This window comes from Galleria mellonella, unplaced genomic scaffold (assembly GCF_026898425.1).
Source record: "Galleria mellonella isolate WM207_F2 unplaced genomic scaffold, CSIRO_AGI_GalMel_v1 utg800, whole genome shotgun sequence".
Taxonomy (NCBI): Eukaryota; Metazoa; Arthropoda; class Insecta; order Lepidoptera; family Pyralidae; genus Galleria; species Galleria mellonella.
The window spans coordinates 76,133-100,095 of NW_026442158.1; the positions used below are offsets into that span (position 1 = coordinate 76,133).

General features: G+C 33.4%; 1 protein-coding gene across 2 annotated transcripts; it reads right to left on the reverse strand.

Annotated features, from left to right (window-relative positions):
- Positions 1-1,439: 1,439 nt before the first annotated feature.
- On the reverse strand, positions 1,440-17,112 carry LOC113518298 (protein limb expression 1 homolog). 2 transcript variants are annotated; one of them, XM_026903151.3, is made up of 4 exons: positions 16,925-17,112; positions 5,442-5,632; positions 2,742-2,935; positions 1,440-1,873 (listed from the first exon to the last, which is right to left on the reverse strand). In XM_026903151.3, the coding sequence occupies exons 1-4, from the start codon at positions 16,998-17,000 to the stop codon at positions 1,501-1,503; spliced, it is 834 nt and encodes a 277-aa protein (XP_026758952.1). In that variant the 5' UTR covers positions 17,001-17,112; the 3' UTR covers positions 1,440-1,500. The 2 variants fall into 2 exon arrangements, with proteins under 2 accessions (XP_026758952.1, XP_031769156.1); XM_031913296.2 differs by lacking the exon at positions 16,925-17,112 and adding an exon at positions 16,706-16,911.
- Positions 17,113-23,963: the final 6,851 nt, after the last annotated feature.

The following is a 23,963-nucleotide window of genomic DNA, read 5'->3' on the forward strand; positions in this document are numbered from 1 at the left end:
CCCTAGGCAATTTAATTCTCCTAGTCGCCTTTTACGATATCCACGGAAAGGGAAGCGGTGGATTTATAATTTGACCACTGTCCATGGAAGAATAGTAAGCACGATGCTTTATTTAAAGGAGGTTCCAAATTCGAGTCGCGATCGGACAATATTTTTTTTATAACATAGGGGGCAAATGAGCGTGCGGCCTACATGATAAGTAACTGCTGCCGCCCACGAGCACCCGCAACACCAGAGGCATTGCAAGTGCTTCTGGCCTTTTAAAAAGAAATATGCTCCTTTCTCGATGGTTATGATGTCGTATATAAAATATGAGCTATTTTAAACGGGCTTGAGTCTGGAACTCTAGTTGTCTCTGGTGCTGGTGTTCCGAGTGGAGTTTCATCATCCTTGACTACTGTCCCAATTAAAAGTAACTTATCTCTATTTACTTTTATTGGTTATTTGTATCCGGTTATATTTATCGTGTAGTATATAAAGTACTCTATGTGTTAAGTGAGGTTAAAGATGTATACAAGGAGTATTTATACAGAACGTGCATATACAAAAGGCGGCCTTATCGCTACAAGCAATCTCTTACAGACAACCTGGAGGATATGACTTACATGTGTTCCAAATTTCATTCAAATCCATTCAACAGTGATTGAGTAACAAACATACAAACATTTTTTATAAATATTCACATTTATAATATTTGAAACTAACGAGACATATTAGAGGAAAGATTGTTGTAGCGTGATTGATAAACTGCTTGTCTACAATGTTTACGGTCACATAAAAGTTACACGGAAAACATGATTGATGATCATTATGAATTGAAGAAGCTACCAACTTATAAGACAAAAGTTACCAGTTTTGAAACAATTTATAAAATGACTCCATGCTTAGGAATGTTAGTTAGATAATTTTATCAACATGACATGCGTCAACTCAATTAAAATGAAAAGTTTTTTTATTTTTTTTGTATACCACAGAGGTGGCAATCAAGCATACGGCCCACCTGATGGTAAGTGGTTACCGTAGTCTATGAACGCCTGCAATACCAGAGGTGTTACGCACGCGTTGCGGACACTGAAGAAACCTCTTTACCCCCTTTTGAAGAACCCTATGCTGTAGTCTCTTAGGAAAGCCTCGGTAGGAAGCTCATTCCAAAACCCAGGTCATTTTCAAAGTCAACGATTAACCTAATATTTTTTTTATGCAATCTGGTATTTTAAAACTAACACCCTCATCATATCAGCCTTTGAGGTCCCAGGTTCGATTCTCGGTTGGTCCAATTTAGACAACGAATTTTTCCGAATTGGTTCGGGTCTGAATGTTCTGGGTGATGCCCACAGATATTCATTGCCTGGTTCTTTATAATATAAGGTATTGTTACCCTAACTTGAGGACTGGTTTAAAATTTAAGATAGGGAAGGTGGGACAAATAAAACGAATACTGCTTATACTATAAAACTATACTTAATTAACAAAAGAGCGCATGCGTAGACGGCGGTGAGATCACTGTTGCTGCTGGGGTGGGGCGAGCCGCGCGGCTAGCAGCAGTATGTCGCGCTTCTCCTTCGGAAAGCGAAGTTCCCGTGCGGCGAGACGGGCGGCACGGAGCTCCCGCTCGGCACGAGCTAGTTCACCTCTCAGTACCCCCCCGCCCGTGGCAGCCGCTTCCCGTTCCCGTGCTGCCCATTCCCGCGCCATTTGCTCCCTCATTGCGTCATCTAATGCCCGCGCGGAGTAATGAGCCACTACTTCTTGCCGGGAACACTGCCTCTCACGCATTGCGCGCAACGAACCATTCCAGTGTAGGAGCTGGAACACCGTCATCAGCTCTTGGAACTCTAGCATCGTTCGACCCTTGTTTGCTTCCAGCATAAACCTAAATACGAAAACGACAATTAATATTCCTATTGGTTTCTGAACATAAATAATTCTAATCATGTTTCTGAAAATATAAATAATTAACAACATAAAAAATCTGTAATTCGCTTACGTTTTTGTATGAATTATTTTATAATTAAATTGGTTGGGAGCAGTAAATTTCTATTGATAGTCTTAGTGTTTTTTTTTATATACATCTTAGAATGGCAAACAAGCAAACGGCCCACCTGATGGAAAGTGGTAACGGTCGCCTATAGACATGAGCAGTATCATGGACATAACAGAGTATACTATTTCGCTCATGATACGCCCCATGCGTTGCCATTCCTGAGGACTCAGGTGTTATTCCTCCATACTCTGTAAATTCACGCCATATCCCACCCCTCAAACCGAAACACAGCTATGCAAACACAACTGCTTCACGGTTGAAACACGAATGGGACAGAGGTGCCCAAGCAATCGACTTTTGTACAAAGTCTCCCTCTGGAAAGAATAATCTTTTTTACCAGAAAAAAGGTTATTCGGATGCATTTTTGACTTTTCATTTTTTTTTTATATTCCGTCGTCTACTGTGTATTATGATAAAGTTATAATTAAGTTTTACTTTCACCAAAATATAATTAAAATAGATTATAAAAATACTGAAGTACATTTACTTTGCCCTTTACACTACTCAGCTTAATCCATAGCACAAACAATATTATACGATCTATAGATACCTAAATGGATATCAATAAAAAAAAAAACGGAAATATATATGTCATATGCCGTGAAAATAATGAAACTAAATTCCGAATTCTGAATATGGTAACAAAATTGCCCTAAAAATATTACTCTACATAGGATCAGAAATATATAATACTAACCGAAAAGCGGCAATACCAGCACTAGGGTCCTGGTGGTGGGCGGCGGCGTCGCCAGCAAACGAGGCCCTCGCCTCCGCCACCGCCTTCTCAATGAAGTGCTCAGAGATGCGCCGCGACTCGTGCTCGTTGAAAACGCTGTTCATCAGTGCTATCTTGGCTGCACTGCGGCGCGCTTCGGCCTTTGTCGGGCAGTTCTGGTGCAATCAGAATGTATAATTTATAAGCTATTAACCGCGTCTTTGTTCGCATAACCGCGACATGTTAACAAACTAAAAAAAATAATAAAGCATGATGCAATGTATGGTTCCAACTATTATAAAAGTGGATGGTTCTCTCTCTTTGTAAATTGTGATGTCCATACGTAGTGTCACATGTCTTATGTGCTTACTTATTATATTATAATAACTAATTTGTACCATGTGGCATGCTTAGATTATAAAGATAGAGTATCTCCATACAAATACTTCGAGAAAAGCGGCTCAACTTGTTCATACAATTTTGCGTGATAAATAGTTATGAGTGATTCCTTTATAACTTCTATATTTATTTTATTTTATAATTCTTGCATCTTTATAATGCGTAAATACTAATTTTATTTATTAATAATTAAATATAGATACGTCAAGAAACACTATGTGCGTGGGTGTATAGAATATGTGTGTAGATAAAAAACAAGTCAGCTAATTTGACAATTAGTTGACAAAAAGTTGACCCGTTTTTGAGACTCGATGCTCTATCTATATAATCTAAAGGGGCATGCTAATAAATATAAATGAATAAATGCTTATTGAATGCAATAAAAAATACCTTATATCCTTCTTCAAGTCATATAGTACATGTATTCGGTATTGGTTTACCGATTGATAAAACTAATAAAGCGCTACGAGATAACAAACAAACTCACATTCACATTTATAATGTCAGTATTGAAAACACTAGTGCTTTTAACACTCGTTGGTTTTGAATCATAATTTTTATAAGCTTTTATTTAACTTGTTTTCCTAACTGAGTTTGTTTAAGTAAAATAAACTGAACTCTTTCTATTACTTCTAAGAAATGTTTGGTCGGCTTTAAGATACGAATAATATAAATATGGAAATGAGTTTTTATTTGTTTGTTACCTTATGACGCCATGAAAAACTTCATGAAATTTGGTATACACATACTACGATTATAAGAGATGGCGAAAGACATAGAATTCATTTATCCCGGCCGATATCTTGATCACGTGAATGAAGTCGCAGGTAAAAGCTAGTTTTTTTTTATAATAGCTGGATATGTGACGGTGCAACAAATGCCTGCAGAAGCAAGCTTTGGTGTACAATCTATGAACAAGTTCAGTTAGTGACCTAGTTGAACCTATCTCACCGTTTGACTCCACTATGTATATCTTCATTACTTTAGCCGTTATCTGTCCATTGCTGAAAATAGGTCTCCATCATAGATTGAGGGGTTACGCTAATAGTTGCCATGATTAGCAAGTGAGTTGATAATTGTAGTTTTCTTCTAACTGGTGTTAATGGAATGTTACCCCGCCTGCGCTATCCGGAGACGCTGGCGGGGCACCAGTGAGGGATGGCAGGTGAGGATGAAAAGGCAGGTCAGTTAGGGTTATTGTTAGGAATGAATCTATTAGACCTCATTACTAACAATCCCTTTACCCTCTGATAACCGCAGTTAGGCTTTGGTGAAGTTTTGATAGGGAGGGACGCTGCTGTCTAGCCTTTAATCCTTAAGTTGACTTACTAGATATTTTCTCACGCATTTTTTGAAGACCTCAAGATTGTATATATATTACAATCTCAAAGATATCGCTATTTGAATGAATGACAGGACTATAATTCAGACCATACACCTACCTATACATAAATATTACCCCAATCACGATTGCATTGGTCATTATTATTCAATGTTGAACGTGGTTGTCTAGATCAAAGCTAACGCGACACGCATATCTATGAGGCATGTCTTTTATATATGTCCTTCAACAATGTATGAATGAATCTATTATGTAGTGTGAAGTTCTCTGACAGTCTAAGGTTTTCATATGCGAAATGACTAAAAGGAAACTTTTTCTGAGATAAATCTATCTTTAGATGAATGTGATCATCATCATATCGGTCTTTAGCTGTCCACTTCTGAAAATAAGCCTCCCACTTGGGGAGTTTTGCAAGTAGTTGCTATGTATAGCAATGCTAAGTATAGCAGGCGGATTGGTAACCGCAGCTTGTCTTTAAACCTCTTAAAACATCATCAAAGCCTTACGACGGCTGGGCTGCCAATTTTCCAAGCGAGGCCAGGTTGCCTGCCAAGGGTGGTGGCGGTTATCAGAGGGAGACTTTGTACAAAACTCGTTTGCTTGGGTACCTCTGTTCCATCCGTGTTTCAACCGTAAAGCAGTTGTGTTTGCATGGCTGTGTTTTGGTGTAACATCTGAATCTTCAGGAATGGCAATGCATGGGGGGTATCATGGGCGAAACAGTATACTCTGTTATGTCCCTGGTACTGCTCATGTCTATAGGCGACGGTTACCATTTTCCATCAGGTGGGCCGTTAGCTTATTTGCCATTCTAAGTTGTATAAAAAAAACTACTCACAAACCCTCCCTTATGCGAAAGGCCATGTTCAGCAGTGGCCATTTAACGGCTGTTATCATCGTTATCATATTATATCTGTAGTGTGGCTAAGTAATTGATTTACCTGAAAACTACCAAAGCACGCCCCTCCGGGGAGGGTGACGTAACACACGTAGGGCGGGTGCGCCGCGGGTACGGACTCGTAGATGACGAGAGCGCCCCCTCCCCCCGCGGCGCCACCTCCGCGGGATGCCTTCACTTGCCAGAACTCTTGAAGTGCTTCCACCACATTCACAGTGGATAGTACGCCGTCAGCTGTTGGGGAAATATTTAATTAGAAATTACTCAACGACATCGCAAAGTACATATATTACAATAGTATTTATATATTGTAGTCGATTCTAAAACGCTATTCTCTATAAAAAAAATATTTCGATATTATTCAAATATGCACTGCCTACGTATTTCTCGGTTTGCCCAATGGTTGACTGGTAGAGAACACCGACCGGTGTTAAGTCCGCCAAATGTACATAGAATTTTACTGTGCATTAAACTTTAAATAAATAAATAAATATTACAGCAAACTGATTATTATATGGACTAGTATAAACTTAATTTTTAATAAAATTGCAGTAGAAGTGCATTACATTTAACTGATGAAGTATCATACCATAATACTCGTAGTTATGCTAAAGTAATAAATTCAAATTGTAATTTTAAAGAATGGTACTTTAGAATCGACCCCAAAATAATATTTTTTAGTAGTAATTTCTTCCTTTTTCATTCATCATTTTTGCTTTTATCACTAGGAAGTCATAAGAGATGGCTTGGGGTACAAACACAGGGCCTACCATGAAATGTTTTCTGAAATTTCAGGGCCGTACGAAACACAAATTTGATGTTAAAATTACATATTTTTATGGTAGGATTTATGATGAACAAAACATTAAACTCCATTTATTGGGCCGATTTTGGTGAATGAAAACATGAAATTGAGTCTGAAAATTCGGAATTTTATTTTATGGTATATACCCCATATTCTATCAAAGCAAGAGACGTAAATCTCGAAATAAAATTTTACACCAAACTGCCAATGTGGTTAATTATACGCCAAATCAACATGTTTCTCTTAAGAGAAGAAATCCATGCCCAGCAGTGGGATGTTACTAAGACATAACGATATTTATGACATTGAACTCAATTACGAACTATTACTGTTTCTTCATATTGACTAAGATTTTATAGGTACAAAGCCACCTATTTATAGACAATAATCTTTGAAAGATTTTTAGGCAGGCATTTGTTACATTTTTTAATGATTGTCTTTTCAGAACAAAAACTCGAATGAAACAACTAAAAATAACTCAACGTGATTGAAGTAAGGATATTATTATGTTTTTTTTCGTGCTATAAATAAGGTTGTCAAAAGAAAAGCCTTTAAAAATAAACAGATCAGTAATAAGCTAGCTACAGTTGCCAAGGTCTTAATAGATAGGTAGGTGGATTATTTTTAATGACGTTAAAAAATAAAAAAAAATAGTTGCTAAACTCTCAAAATCAATAGGAGATAGAATGAGCCAATAATATAATTTACGCTATTTATTTATTTAAAGTTTATTGACCAATAAAATATGGTACAAAAGGCGTACTTAATGCTATATGCATTCTCTAATAGTCAACCTTTAGGATATGCGGAGATACTCGATGGCGGTTTAAAAAATAAAATTATTAATATTACGCTATCAAATATAGATCAAGATATTAGATATTAGATATAGATATTTACCTAGACTAATAATTTATATACGTATTTAATTGAATTTAAAATAACATTATTGAGGAACATCTAATAACAAAGAAAAGTAATAAAATGTCGTGCAAACTTCCAAAGTCCGTATGCGTGCTGATAATAGCGTACTAGCGTTACAAAAAATGCGTAAGTAATTAGCTGTGAGAGTATGCGAAAGAGTATTTATGGTATTCAGTCAATAATAGTATACTTAAATCTACAAGATGTCCGTTTCCTAACATATTTCCCTGAATAAATTGTAGATAATATTCAATCATTCAGTCAGTGAGACTAGTTGGTTAGAAGATACAAATTGTTTGCTGTTTTAAAATGGATTTTTTGTCTATAGAGCCTAAATAAAATCATAATCCACACAGAAGGACTAAAGTCCATTAAATCCTACTATCCGCGGTATGATATAATTAAATGTAGAACCACAGTGTAATGAACAATCAGTGGTCCAACGCCATTGGCATGTCTCAAACAATTACGTATGCCACATTTGATTACCGTAAAGTTTTATTGGGCCGTTAAGGCGTCAGAAGGTAACAAACAAACGCACTTTTATAATAGACTAGCCGCCGATTTCATCCACGTGGCGGGTATAAAAAATAACTTATGTAAAGTTTTTTTATACCAGATACGTAGACATAGAAAGAGGCTTCCTAGTCTACCTACTCTTAGATTAAGGATTCGTCTTTACACCAATCTCTTAAGAATATATTTATTCTTATAGCCTAAATATTAACTGTGGTTAATTGGATATACAAAACTTTATAGCACCAAGAGGAAACAAACGGATAAATTCATATTCATATTTATAAAAGCTTATTCTAAGATTCTAGTCATCTCAAAAAATATTCAGATATAATATACAAATACAAAGATTAAAAACCAAATCAAAAACTAGAACAGTTAAAACTCAAAATCAAGGTATTGGTTTAAAAGTAAAACTATACAATAAATTTAAATTAATTTTAAAATCTTATTTTGAAAAGCATCCTTTTTACAATGTTTTGGAATTTTTAAACCAAAAATAATCAAATTATGAATTCTAGAAATGTGTGTGTATTTATTTTGTGTCTTATATTACTTTATATCATTCTATTAATTTATAATTATTTACTAATACATGTCTACTTTGAAAATTTGCTGTGATTAACTTTAAAAATGTTGTAACTTAGTGATAATAATGGCCGTTTACTAGTATTATATTTATATTGTAACACATGATGTATCAAAAATGTAATGAAATTTTTTACACAGTTAATAAGAGAAATATGAAAGAAAATTTGAAAATATCCAGTATTGGATATTACGTTCATATTTATATTACATGAACGTCTAAGTTAACAGAAACGTCTAGACTATGTTATTTTCAAGGGAAATCTGAAATATAGTCGCATAATGGATTTAGAAAGTCTAAGACTTTCATTTTAAACCTGATGCCATTCATTAGATATAAAACAATGAACCAATAAAACACTGTATGGGAACGACATTTCAAACAATTTCACATACATATTTTATCTATATAAAATAACAAGGAAACTATTTAATATACTTCAGAAAAAGGCTTCGCAAAAATAGAGAAATACTGAAACAAAAACCGAAATTCCAGAAAAATAGGGAGAAAATGGGATTTTTACCAACCTTTCGTTTGGAGTTAAAAATGAAATTATAAAAATTCTCAACGATAGAGACACTGTTACAAAGTTATGTGGTAAAATATCAATTGTTCAGATCAAAATAAAATATACACTATAATATAATTAATAAGAGTAACATTTTCGACAAAATTTAAACAACCAAACCCAAGCTAACTTTGAATTCATTTTCTAAATTGGCCTGAACACGAATGGAAAAAGGACGTAATTTAAACAAGGTGAAGTAATTATTTTTTAATAGAGAGCAAATTATAACAATCTACAAAAAATGTATATTTATTGATTTATTTATTTATTGCATTCCATAATAATTAATTAATACATAATACATAATTATTACATAAGGTTTCAATTATGGACCTTGTTGGGCACAGCAAGTAGGAGAGAGGAGGACAACACTTTTTTCACTTTCGAAATAGTATATCACGATAAGTACGTATTTTCTAATTATTATTATTCATTATTTAAGTATTATATATAACAACGAATCAAATATAATATAAATTAGGCAAAAAATATCTTGTAATACGGTATATTATATGAATATGCCTGTTGTTACGGCTTTATTGAAAGGAAATCAATGGTGGGTAGCAATTAATAAATTGACAACAAAAATGATAAATAAAAATATAACATTAGAACCGCTTTTAGTAAAATCAAGTATTATTTTTCAACTTAAACAATGTTAAACATAATAAAGTGATTGTTTTATTTATTATTAATGGAAATTAGTTTTTATTTGAATTATTAATGAGTGTCATTTCATTAAATTCGCCCACGGTCTATCACCGTTTTGTATGGAAGCACCGTTCACCATATTTATTTAGGTAAGTTGTAGATTTATTAAGTTACCAAATATCGCAAAATATTTTTGTCATTATGTTACTATTAGATTGCCTCCGATAATTCCGATGTTATTGTATCTATTTTCCGTATATTTCAATTGTAGTGTTAGTTTAGATTTAGTCCAAGTTATATATATATATATATATATATATATATATATATATATATATATATATTGTATTATTCTTTAAGTAGTGCAATAAAGAATGAATAAATAAATAAATATATAGTTTTTAAAAACAAATGCTACTGTTAATTCCGATCGAACTATAAACGTGATATTTAGCATAGAGAGAATTCTATTCTAAATACTATACTCAATTTAATGACGACTGGTTTAACTGTTAAGGTGCTAAGAAATAACAAATAAACAAATTAACTCATTTAAAATTATGTGTTTGTGAACACTAATCACCAAAACCGCTTAACTAATTTCAAATTTTTTATTAATTTATTTATTATTTTGTAGTAAAAAGGTATTGTTGAGTTAGAAATATAAAAAAAAAAATTGAATATAAAAGAATTTTATATTCGGTAAATGATACCTACTGTCGTCGAAACCTAAAGATCTTTTTTAGTTTTCAACAATTTTTTTGGCACGTCAACCTCTGCCCAAATTTTATAGTTACATGGATATTATGACGATAAGAATGTGAATAGAATTGTTGATAAAATAATTTTATGTATTTGTTGATATTAATATTAAAAAAACCCCACTGCATTCTTCCACAAATTGTTATAATAATACCAGATCGAGTTCGCATTTTCAAAAGTTTCTTTAAAAATAGTATGTTTCAACAGTTTATTTATTTATTTACACTTTATTGCACCAAGTAAAAAGAGAAATAATAAATACAGTAAATATTAATGAGAAGTGATACAAAAGGCGGCCTTATCGCTAAGCAATCTCTTCCAGACAACCTTTGGGTAGAGGACATTGAGAAAAAGACAAAGAGTAGGTGGCGCACTATTATATAAATATTATCATATACAAACATATATAGATACATACATACATATATACACATATATAATATATACAAAATTAAATATATACATAACATACACATACTTAACAGCACACGTACAACAGAAAAAAAATGACGAAGGAAAACGAAGAGAGAACACAGGAAAATAGTACTAAAGTGAGAGGTAGTAAGATTTAACAGAGGTTTTGAAGCTTCAAGTTATGTTTCAACAGTTCTTAATAGAAATAGAAACAAAAGAATAATTGTAGTATAATACAATAGTTCTTAAAAAAATGGTAATAAACAAACAATTGTTCTGACCATAAGACAGTTTACTGAGTACAAAAAAAATATCATTAACGGAATAAATAATTCGATTTGTTACTAACTTCATTTATTTTTCAATAAATTGGTTGCCTTTTCGTTAAGCTTTATTGAAATGGACACATTTGCTTTCAACGTTCAGTCAATTGATGAACATACATACATTTATATATTTCTTGTTGTGATGGCGTAACGTGGAGATGTGGTGGTATGTGGGTGTGAGTACACCAAGGCGGTGGCTCCTCCGCTAAAAATAGCAGACAAGTAAAGCCACTTACCGTGCCATAATTATTTCTGCGGCTACGACACACATCTCGAGTTAATGGCGTATTGTTGCTTCGTCAATTAAACGCCTCGCAACAAACCAAATAATATTATAAAGAGGAATGATTTGAGGTTTATTCATAATGGATTATTAAATTAATAAAATAAAAAAAATACTTAAACGATTTTAAAATTATTTCACTTGCAAAATAGAAGTTACTTTAATAATACCTTACATTTAATAAAAATCTACGTATTCACCCGTGCGAAGACGGGACACGTCACAAGTTTATTCATAAAGGATAAGTTCATGCAGTATGAACATGAAATTGCCAAAGTTAAACTAAATTATTTTTTTATCTCTACTTTAATATGTATGATAATAAAATTAAATGAATGTATTTTGTTTGCACCATTGAAGTGGTAAACAAGTATACAGTCCACGTAACGGTAAGCGGTTACCATAACCTATGAACGCCTGCAATACCAGAAGAATTGGATACACGTTACAGTCCCTGAAGAAACCTCTTTACCCCTTTTTTTTTAAAAAACTTTATACACGTTCTTGCGTGTAAATAATAAATCTTTTAATTCTGTAGAGATTTACTATCCTAACAATATAAATGAAACTTGAAGTTTAGTTGCAAAATTACAAAATATAAAAAAAAAATTAGATACGAAATTAATATATGTTTTTTGAGATGTATAACCATTTTGTTCTGTAATTAATATTTTAGTATAATTTAAGGAGTCTTTAAATATTTATGAATATTTCAAAATCTTAAAATAATTTATCTTTATAATTAAAATTGTGTTTTTAAAAAACAGAAACTAAACTACTGAACAGATTTTGATAAAATTTGTATGGGATTGATCTATAAGTTTATTCTTACAGATTAAAAAAGAATTTTCCAATACAATGTATAACTGACGGAGTTATGACGTAACAAACATTAAAAATGAGAACCTCCTAGTTTATGAAGTCATTTGAAAATTTAACAAAGTCTAGCGGTGCAGATTTGGTCATTTAAATCACGTGGTACTTAGATTGACTTAAAATATTTTATTTTTACATTAACATAAATGAAAAATATGATCACATAGGCACCATAACAATGATACTATTTTATTTACTCATTTTTATTTAATTGCGTATTTAGGAATAATAATAAATATAAATAATCATTTCTATTGTTTTCAAAAGCTATCAGAAACAAATCCGGATAAAGTTGCGAGTTATCATAAAAAGCAAATTGTATGCAAACCGTCCAAATATCTAATCCGCTTATATTTTTTTGCCGTTAGAACGGCGGTCCAATATTTGACTGCGATAATTTATAGCTTTCAATTAGTGCTATGTGTCCTACAATTTTTTTTTTGCAAATTTCAATAAGCATATGAAATTATAATATGTACTTACTTACTGTCATATAATTTTATTAATATAATAACGTGTAAGATATTTGTAGAAAAAATTATACGAGAGGGTTAATAAGAGCAATCGAACTATAAATTATGTCTGTCTGTTCGTTCAGATATCACACTAGTAGTTTTACTGCACCAAATTGGATTGAGATTTTTACTGTAGATAATATTTTCAAAGGTGTAACTTAGAAACTGGTGTAACTTAAAATCTCGATACGTTGTCTAGAAATAGTTTACTTTATTTGTTTTCATATTTTTCAAATTTACGAGTATGAAATAGTGGGCAAAAGGCTAATAAAATACTAATAAAATCATAATTCAAAGTATTATCTACAAATAAAAAATATTTAAAACTCATTTATTTATAACAATTGTTATAATTATTATAACAGTATATCTCTAATTGTTTTAAATTTAAATAAAGAATCATCAGCACAAAACTAAAACTAATAATTTAAGTATTTTTCTCCAAACAGAAAAGATCTTTATTATTGACAAAGAAAAAACATGTCCAAATAAAAAGTAATTATTAAAATCTATTCATAAACATCGAAGACATTGCGTAGCATATACACAAAAAAGAAAATACAGTCGAATTGGAAACCATCTTTTTGAAATCAGAAGTATGAAGTCGCTTCATTACACGCACTTTTTTCTAAGTTTTTGCGAAAAAAAAAATATTGCATCGAAATCTATGGAAATAAAAAAAAAAATGGACAGTTCAATAACAGAACACGCAACGAAAGGGATTATTATCAATACGAAAACAATAATAAAATCAAGTGAAGCACATTACGTGCGCTCATACACAAAATATATGCATTTTTTGCTTATAAAATATATGCAGTCGCGGTTTGCGGTAATTATCACGTGTCATTGAAAGCTTCTGTAATATTTTTTTTTTTATATAGATGTACACTAAATCTAGAATCTAGTATGTAGAATCTCATTTTATATATTATTGTTGAAAGTTTCGTAATCGCACATTATACTTTAATTTAAAAACTATCGTATTAATTTACGTGTTATTCGAAGTCGAGAAGGATTTACTACCAAGTTTCGGGACCAATAGAGACCCTTACTATATGTATGTATATATATATATATATTCATATATCAGTTTTATTATTGAGTTAAAGTGTTTTATAATATGTCTGTATATTTAAAGTTCATTCAATTTGATTTAACCACGCTCCGTTCAGACACCATGCTTAGAAAAGAATTTATTATTATTATACAAATTATTTCAGACTGCAATAACCTGATATAATTAGTCAAATTGACATACACACATATCAAATAACAAAGTTTGATTAACTATATCGATAGTAAATTTCTAAAAACAAAAGTATTTTTATAATAGATACGAATTGACACGATCATTTAAGTAAACAATGATAACTTTTTAAATTATTTATATAATAATAATTATATAAATTAAAAAATAATCATCATCATTTTCCTACCCTTATCCCAATTATTATTTGGAGTCGGCGTAATATGTTTTATATCCATATTACAAAAAGATTTGCCTTATAGTTTACGACCGACCGCCTGCCTGACGTCAACCCTCATTGGGAAATAAATTAAGAAACAATATTGTGACCCTAGACTATTTCTATTTATGCAAGTCTAGCCCTGGTTTTCCTGTAAATAAATAAATAAATTATGAATGTTAATTCCCGCCTCTTATAAAACATAAAACATGCAGCACGAAAGTGTAAAAGTTAATGAAAAAAAATAATTGTATCAAAAATGATGTTTTCATTAAGACATTTTACGATAATACCTCTCCATATAAACAATAAATAAAAAATAAAAAAAAGAATTAAGTGATACATCTATCATTACATTACCATCTGTATATTGCATCGTAAACGAGCTGCTATAAAAGTACAATTAGAATTTCCCTAAGACAGTTCAATTTTCAAGCTTTAATTGAGTTTTAAAGCACCGGCGCAGTTCACTATGCTTATAAAACAACCGTTCGAGGCATTACGCAGACAATCCTCTCTTACTGGTGTATTGTATGTGCTAGGTAACTGTGCCTATTCTATAATGTTAGACTTTATGTTGTCCATAATGTGATGTATAGTGTGAACTTTCTTTTATTTTTCTCACAAATTGTATGTATACCATACGAGTGTGAACAAAATTACAAAGAGACCGAATGGGTACACGCTATGTTTAATTATCAAAATTGTTATATATGCTTATAATTTTCTAGTATAATATATATTATATATATAGTTATTATTTTTATAAAATATATATTTTATAAAAAGTATAATTTAAATGTTTGTCGATTTTTACATTTTTTACGCACGTATCCAATAAAAACAAGTTATTTAGTGGACAGATTTTGAACGACGATGTTTTGATATTTTAATACCTACATAATTATATTACAATTAACAAAAAATCTCTTATTCATTTTATTATTAAATAATGAATTAAAAGTATTCACTTCTAGATAAAAGTAATTAATTATTCTAATCACGAAATGTACAGATTCGCTTACTTAATATTTATGTAATAACACTTAATTAAATTATTCCATGTTGTATAGGTATTGTTAATATACAAACGTTTTTGTAAAATATTTGGTTCTCATTTAAAACGTTTTCCATAATAAGATATTACGTATATTGATAGATAATAAACTTCTATGACTTACTACTACTAATATCTTTAGCTCATTACCCATGTGAATAAATTCTATGTGTTGTCTAAATTAATATTATATAGAGGAGATATTTGATTTTTTTATTGAGATTAATACTTTACCAATTTCAAAAATTCTTAAATCTGTAGAAAGCTATACAATCAGCGAGTAATTTGGGCTATTTATTTATTTTTTATAAACATTTATTTATTATATAATTTCTAAGAAATAGTCTATCTGTATAACAAACATATATCCATTCAGCCTTAAACGTGTTAAGTAATATACACGTGAATTTATTTATAAATTTTCCTAATTATAAAACTAATAAGAATTAGTGAGATTCCTGGTTTTGTTTATTCTTGATTCTACTTGAAATTTTGCACCTGATAAATTTATTTTACACGTGGAATATATTCATATTGAAATTCGGAAATTACAAGTTTAATCGGTTGTCAACATATCTATTATAATATATTATTTATGGAATATAAAAAGTTTACGATGGTATTAAATACATAATGTAGGTAAATCTTTTTTAATAGCTGATAGTTGAACAATTTATATTCATGTTAAAGTAGACTTTATTGAAGAATAAAAAGAGTCTATATTAATAATAACAAGTTAAAGAATAATTAAATAACCATAAAAAAAAATTATTGTAAATAATAAACATTACATGTAAAATAAATTATTATTATTAAAGTCTGTTTCAATTAAACAAAAAGTAATCAATCACGTAAATTCTAGGATACGAGTATGTACAACTCCATTTAAATGTTTTCTCTACAGGTGACTAATAGAAAATGCCGTAATATACACACTCATTTATATTAAATAAAATGTAATTAGTCTTAATTTGAATTAAAAAAAAAATACAATTAATATCTTTAACCACATACACGTTATTGATAAAGTCTAATTAATTATAATTGTGTAAAAATAATCTGATTTTATTATTAGTTGCTATTATTATTTTTATTACTATATGATTTAAACCAAGAGAAAAGAAATTGTATCCTTAAATTAGAACATGTATAACATCAACGTTAAGCTTGTACCAATAACGCAAATGAATATTTGAATTCATATAAAGGATTGAGAGGAACGAAATCAGCTGTACAAGAGCGTGAGTCACAAGGAGGCCAGTCTGCAGATTAACCGGCGGCCGATTGTGCAATCTGCAAGTTCGCAACAAGCTTCGCGTGAATCAACAGGCGGTTTATTGACTCGCCTCCAACCCACTAGTGTAGAACTTTCGATGCGTTCACATATTGTTTATTGTTAAAATATTGTTTAACGAATAAATACAAAAAAAGTATTAGAATTTGTTACAATAAATTATTAACGTTTATTGATATTGCAAATAAATTGTTTAATTTAATTTTGTCACTGCTTCGAACTAAATGGTATCGCATGATCAGTTTGATGTCAACTCACCAGTGTTGTTATACTTCTGAAAGTTACTGTCAAGAAAAAGTTTGTTGGGCATATTTGCCAAACGAGAACAATTCAAGGTGAATTGCCCGATAACTAGTTACGGTATTCAGATGGATGGGAGACGTTAATAGCGGATAGTGTACGATAGTCGGAGGTAACACAGGAACAAAGGATGCAGTTCGTAAGGAGCACGTTGCAAGTTTGCAAATATCAGCTGACCTCGGTACACGTCGTCGTAGAGGGGCGCGAGAGCGGCGTCGGGCGCGCCCCAGCGGGACGCCTCGGGGTACACCATGGGCGCCGGGCGCGCCGCTAGCGCGACATCGCACCAGGAGCGACTCGCGCGTGCGTCTGCGCCGACCGCTGCGCGCGCACTGCGCCTCTCCACTCTCTGCTCTCCACTCACCACGGCTCTGCGCTGGACACTGTGGCCCTCCTACATCCTTCCGTACCACAGTATAAACAAGCGCACCAGCGCGCTCAGCCCTCTTTTTGCCCGCCAAAGCTCTACATTTAATATTTCAGATTTTGTTCCATAAGAAACGTCTTCGATCTTGACCAAATATATACGGAAATCACTTGAAAGTAAATTCTCTCATTTAAAAATTATCAAAATCGCTTTAGAACTAGTGAAGATAAGACATAATGTACAGCTAAAATACATTATAATTGAATACTTAGTCAGGTATTCCTTTATTTAAGTTTTTTTTTTTAATACAACTTAGAATGGCAAACAAGCTGACGGCCCACCTGATGGAAAGTGGTAACCATCGCCTATAGACATGAGCAATACCATGGACTTAACAGAGTATACTGTTTCGCCCATGATACCCCCCATACGTTGCCATTCCTGAGAACTCAGGTGTTATTCCTCTGTACAAGTGTTACAAGTATTTTAAAAGTATTGTCATCCACCTCTAATAATCATGAACTTAAAGTCATTACAAATATGAGCATCGACATCATGAATCTACTAGTTATCTCATATATCCTCAGTTTTTTTTTATAAAAATAACTGACAGTAAATTTCAAGATCGTAAATGTACACTGCAACGTACCAATTGAACACAAATACAAAAAGGAATTTTTATTCAACTTGAAAAAGAAATTTTATTGAAATGTTATCTATAAATATTATTTTTGTTATCAAGCACCTGTGCTTGCAAACTTAGCTGTGTTTAAGATTAAAGAATACTTTATTGAAATTACAGGACAAAGAGGCATAATACTTTCGTACTTCGGATTAACGACTCATGAATGATATAATAAAGGTCACAATAGATAGTAATTGATTTGAGAGTCACAATGTATTCTATTATGTCTACGGTACTGTTTATTATTATCATTTTTCATTAGAAGGCCGTCAGCTCGTTTGCCATTACAAGTTGCATAAAAACCAACTGGATAATATACTCTGTGGATTATCCGCGGCTCCCTCCTCCCGCGGCGTCACTTTCGCACGGTCGCGAACCCCGCGCCGCGCGCGTTCGCCGCGACACTAGTTTAATTGCAACCCGTTCGTTGCAGCCGAACCGGATTTATTGTCTCCGGGGACTGATTACCTGTAATACTAAACACTGCGCGATCACTTCGTGAACGATTGCGGAAAAAATAATGGCATTATATACAATGATTGCTTGCTAATCACTAGACGGATTATATTTACTTTTCAACAATTTAAGATCTAGTAGTTATAGAACCATAGCATAGCAGTAATTTAGTCGCTAAATCGCTGTATAGAGGTTAACTAACAATTGATGGGGGAAAGGAATTGATAGCAATGGAGTTTGACAGCCCCATTGCTATCAATATGCCCTATTAGGTCGACCTCTACGTGTTTTCCCCTGAAAACCATCGTGAACAATTCTTGTTGAATTCGTCACGATGGGCTGACTGACCTGCTTCATCCTTATCTATCATTCTTCACTGGTGCCCCGCCGGTGTATACCGATAGCGCGGGTGGAGATACCATTATATTATCACCCATTAAAAAAAAACTAACATTTGATTGTAGCCATTAGGTATCTATATAAAAAAACATGTCAATAATGAGGACTGAAAGCAAACATGAGATCAAGTCATGTGATCCTGACATAGAATTGGTCACTCATTTCTTTCCTGTGAATGTCGTAAGAAGCGATTAAGGGAATTTAATAAACGCAGCAGCGTCCCTCTTAAAACGTCACCAAAGCCATGTGGTTGCCAACCTGGCTGCTAAGCATGGCAACCATTAGCAAATCCCCATAATGTTGGTCTTATTCAATCTATATTAACTGAACCTAAACTAGAAATTTTTGAACATCTCTGTAAATTATTGATGCCCATTAATTTGTCTCTTTCCGCGTCTAGGGAAAGTAGATAAAGTTTTGTTTGAGAAATCGGTTCAAGGTACGATAAGGCTGATATATCTGAAATAGGTAATAATAAAAACCAACCCCCCAATTGGGAGAAGCCTATGTACAGCAGTTCACGGCTGCAACAGATGATGAAGTAAGTTTGGAAAAACAGCGTCAAATATTAAATAACGTAAGTTGTTCAATTTGATCTTACAATATAATTTCTTCCATGTACTAAGTAATAAGTATGGTAACCCTATTCACGCATACATCGAATAAAAAATTTACCTGTTCATAGCGAAGTATTTGTATGGACACACTCTATCTATATAATCTATTCATTGACTGGCAACATGAGTTGCCACGGAGAGTCTCCGAGAAATATGCTGGCTTTCCGCGAATCCGTGACCAATCACCACCGCATCGTCTACATCACTTCCGTTCATAATGCCACGCTTGAATTGGCGATTTGATAATGGCACGACACGACATGGTTTTATCGTTTCGTCGTTGAAATTAATATTATAAAGAGAAGAGAAGAAATTTAATTTGTTTTGTTTTATAGGCACTTTTTTTTTTATTAATTAAGTAAATCAATTTAAGAAATCCTGTCACCTGTAGAAAGATACATTAATGGCGAGAAGCATAGGTTGTATTTTATTAAAAAAAAACAAAAAAAAACAAACAAAGTTGGGGTGCAGCACTAATAATATAATAAAGTAATATGCAATAACTTATATAATGTGCACTTATATCACATAACATAAATAATGTGATACTGAAATTTAAAGAAATGCCCAAAAATTCTCATCTCGGTATAATCTGTTTCAAAATAACTTAAAACGTATACAAACTAGTACCTAATTGTGTCGACAAAAAAATAATCTGTGGTTGTTAAAAGTAGTATAATTCAAAAATTTATTAATTGACTAAACATTTCGATTTGTCACTTATTTTATTATACAGGGAACTGTCCCAGCTGGAGCAGTTGAGTTGGAGCACTTTAAATTTTAGGCCACAGTTTAGATAAAAAGTATTCGGAACTACAAAAAAAATCTAATATTATAAAAGTACATATCTGTATTAACAAGAGTTAAAACACCGTCACAGGGTGTAGATTATCTCGATTTCTTTTAAATGTCTATAATTTTTAAAATATGCAACTTAGATGTTTTATCTTTCTGTTAACTATTATGACTTAACCTGTTATCTGATTCTGGCTTGACGTCGACTTCTGGGACACTCTGTATACTAATTTCTCATTTCATTCCTATGGTGCGCATACTACCAAGGTCAGTACATCTCGTTCATTTCTACTTTGTACATCTAGGTTGTGGAATAAGCTTCCGACTTCAGATTTCCCCTTGCAATATAATATGGGGCATTTTAAAAAAACATGTCTACAAACATTTAAAAGGCCGGCAACACACAAACATGGGCGACGGTAGCTGCTTTCCATCAGGTGGACCGTCTGCTCGTTCGACTCCTTAACAATAAAAAAAGAATTTAGACAGTATTTCTATGATAATTGCAACAAAACTTGGTTACCTTTTGATTAAATTCTATTGAAACGAATTATAACTGCGCAGGAGTGTCGAGACGCGCCACTTGTATCGCCTACACAAGACATCAACGCGATACCATCGCGCACAATTACCAACTAGCGGAATACTGTTCTCAGATTAGCGTCGACGACACACTTGATCGACACGTAGATTAGGGCTGGTTAATATATAGAAATATCTATATATTGCAATTATAGTATCTCAATACTAACCCAATAAGGAATATATTAAATATCGCTTATCCAATATACAATATTGAAATTAAGGACTGTATCGAAATTAATATGCCGGTTTGCGTGATGCCGAAATGGGTGAATACCTTTTTTCTGCCATCAATATTCAGAGAAACCGAATATATAGGTATTATTCATGACAAATAAAAATTATATTTCATATAATATATGTATATAATATCAAGATAATATAAAATAAATTTTGATGTTAGTTTAAGTTTAGTATGTTTGAGATTCAGAAATGTCCGTTGGCGTGGACAAAAAGAATTTTATATAAATGACTAACGACCTGCCCCGGCTTCGCATAATTTCTTTTAAGTAAAATATAACCCATACTACTGTCTGATAATGTAGCTTTCTATGAAAAAAAAAAATGTGTGAAAGAATTTTTCAAATCGAAAAAGTTTTTTATAAGTTTATCCATTATAAACCAAAAATTATATCTTTACTCATACATACGTTTCGCTGAACCGTTTTGATGCAGTACTAATTACTCAATTCATAATGCACCTGGAGAAAAATTGTTTTCAGATTGTATGTGAAATTAATATTGATAACATTTCAAGTTACATACCTTTATTTACTAACGGCTGGTGTAGTGTTTTTTCTATGTTTAAAGTGACCCAAATGACACTGATTCACACCAGAGAATAACATCTGGAAAGTTGCCTTAAAACATTCTAGAATGATTGTCGAGTTAGTAACGAGGTGATGTTAATTGCGCAGGAGTGTCGAGACGCGCCACTTATGGCGCCTACATAAGACATCAACGAGATACCATCGCGCACAATTAGTAACCAAGATTAGCAACATGTTTGATCGACACGCAGATTATTTAGTGTTGATCGAAGATTATGCCTGAATTAATGAATAAATGATAACTCTTCATTATTCTCATCAAAGAATGATACATAACAATATGTACACAAAAAACATTTATTTATTTATTTTTGTACATTCATTTATAGATGTAAATTTATAAGAAAAATGTACACAGACGGACTTATCCCTTAAATGGATTTCTTTCAGTCGACCTTGAGAACCCGAAAGGAGAAAGTATCTATAGTTTGTATTTACATAACATACATGGTTGAAATAATAAAACATATTATTAGTAGCTATATAGTTAGTAACAGAGTAGGGATACATAAAATTATAAGTATACATATATGGTACATATAAATACATATATAAATATATATAAACATACTATTATAAATGAGAACGGTTGTAACGATGGATAGTTCGCATACACTACTCGTACTCACGGCCGAAGACAAATCAGTTAATTTTATATTTACATCTCTAAAGTGTATGATTAGTGTAATCTAGTTAGTGTCATGCGCAGTGACGGGACCGAGGTGCGGTGAACTATGCAGAGGTGCAAGCCGCGGGCGCCGGCGACGGGTCCGCGACGGAGGCGGCCGGGGGCAGGTGGAGGCGGCCGGGGCAGGCGGGGGCGGCCGGGGGCAGCTACTGCCGCAACCAGTTTATGTTTTAAATTCGCGATAAAAAATATCTGCAGCGGCGCGTGTCATTAGCCGCGCGACGCTCCTACGACGCCCCCCCCCCCCGCGCCGCGTGCATTTATTAATCTTATTCGGCGAAATCGGCGCATCACCCGGTCACCTCCCGGCCCCGCTGCCCCCGCCCTGCATCTAGGGTTGCCGAATATACATATAAGAGTTTAAGACCAACAAATAACTGTCATAAATATTAATAATTAATAAATACTACTCCTTCCTTTTCCGTGGGATGGGCAGCGGCGTCTCTCTTAAAACGTCCCTAAAAGCCAAACTACAGTTGTCAACCAGAGGGGCAACTACTGATTCGGATTGATACCTGCTGTTGATTTTCACCACCGTACAACCCGCCACAAACTAAAGTTTCATCCCAATCATCTGGACGAGTGGCGATCTTCCACCGTGCGTTTTTCAAGGCACTTTCTTCCACGCACAACCATTCTTTGGAATCAACTTCCAGCAGCAGTATTTCCGAACCGATACGACAACATAACCTTCAAGAAAAGAGTATATTCCTTTTTAAAAGGCCGGCAGCACACCTGCAATGCCGCTGGTGTTGTGGGTGATCATGGGCGGCGGTAGTCACTTACCATCAGGTGAGCCGCATGCTCGTTTGCCCCCTGTGTTGTAAAAAAAAAAACCCTTTATGGGGGGGCTACATTCACTTAGATCTTCATTCCTAATAATCCCTTCCCCTTCGCCCCGTGTAGGTTTTTTTTAATGGATGATAATGTATTGGTAGCCCCGCCTGCGCTAACGATATACGCTGGCGGAGCACCAGTGATGAACAATAGATAAGAATGAACAAGTAGGCAGTTAGCCCATCGTAATGAATACACCTGGAATTCAGCACATTCTTCAGGAGTGACCACTGGACGGTCGACTTGACAGCATACATTGGTAGCAATGGGACTAGTAATCAGCATTACTAACAATCCCTCCCCCTCCACCCTCGCGTGAAAGTTTTTTTTAATGGATGAAAATTCAATAGCAACCCCGTCTTCGGTAATGGAATACGCTGATGGGGAACCAGTGAGGGATAATAGGTAAGAATTAAAAGATAGGTCAGTTAGGCCATTGTGATGAATACACCTGGAATTCAGCACTAGTACTTCTAATAGGAACTAGTGACCTTATCGCTAGTAACAGACATTGTTAGCTCGACCTAACCTCTACGCGTGGGGGGGAAGGGATTGTTAGTAATGCAGACTGCCAGACTCATTGCTAGCAATATACCCTGTCAGGTCGACCTCCAAGTGGTTCCCTCTGGAAACCATCGTGGTTAATTCTAGATGAATTCGTCAGGATGGGCTAACTGATTTGTCTATCACTGGTGCCCCGCCATTATATACCGATAACGCAGACGGGGTTGTCATACCATTATCAGCAGTTAAAAAAAAATTATACATTGGCGGGGCACCAATAAAGGATAGGTGAGAGTGAAAAGGCAGGTCAGTTAATCCATCGTGACGAATTCACTTGGTATACCAAGTGATTTCGTTTGGAAATCACCCTGGCGACTGGTGTTCTATAGAAACCGATGGTTTCCAGGGAAAACCGCGAAGAGGTTGACCTGGCAGGGTGTATTTTTTAATAGATGT

What these genes read in the sequence shown, in the direction of transcription:
- LOC113518298 (XM_026903151.3), bottom strand. Translation starts at nt 17,000, where the DNA reads ATGGTGTACCCCGAGGCGTCCCGCTGGGGCGCGCCCGACGCCGCTCTC. An exon ending in CTACGACGACGTGTACCGAG is followed by an intron (nt 5,633 to 16,924) that starts GTCAGCTGATAT and finishes TTTCCCCAACAG; the next exon opens with CTGACGGCGTACTATCCACT. An exon ending in CGTGCTTTGGTAGTTTTCAG is followed by an intron (nt 2,936 to 5,441) that starts GTAAATCAATTA and finishes TGATTGCACCAG; the next exon opens with AACTGCCCGACAAAGGCCGA.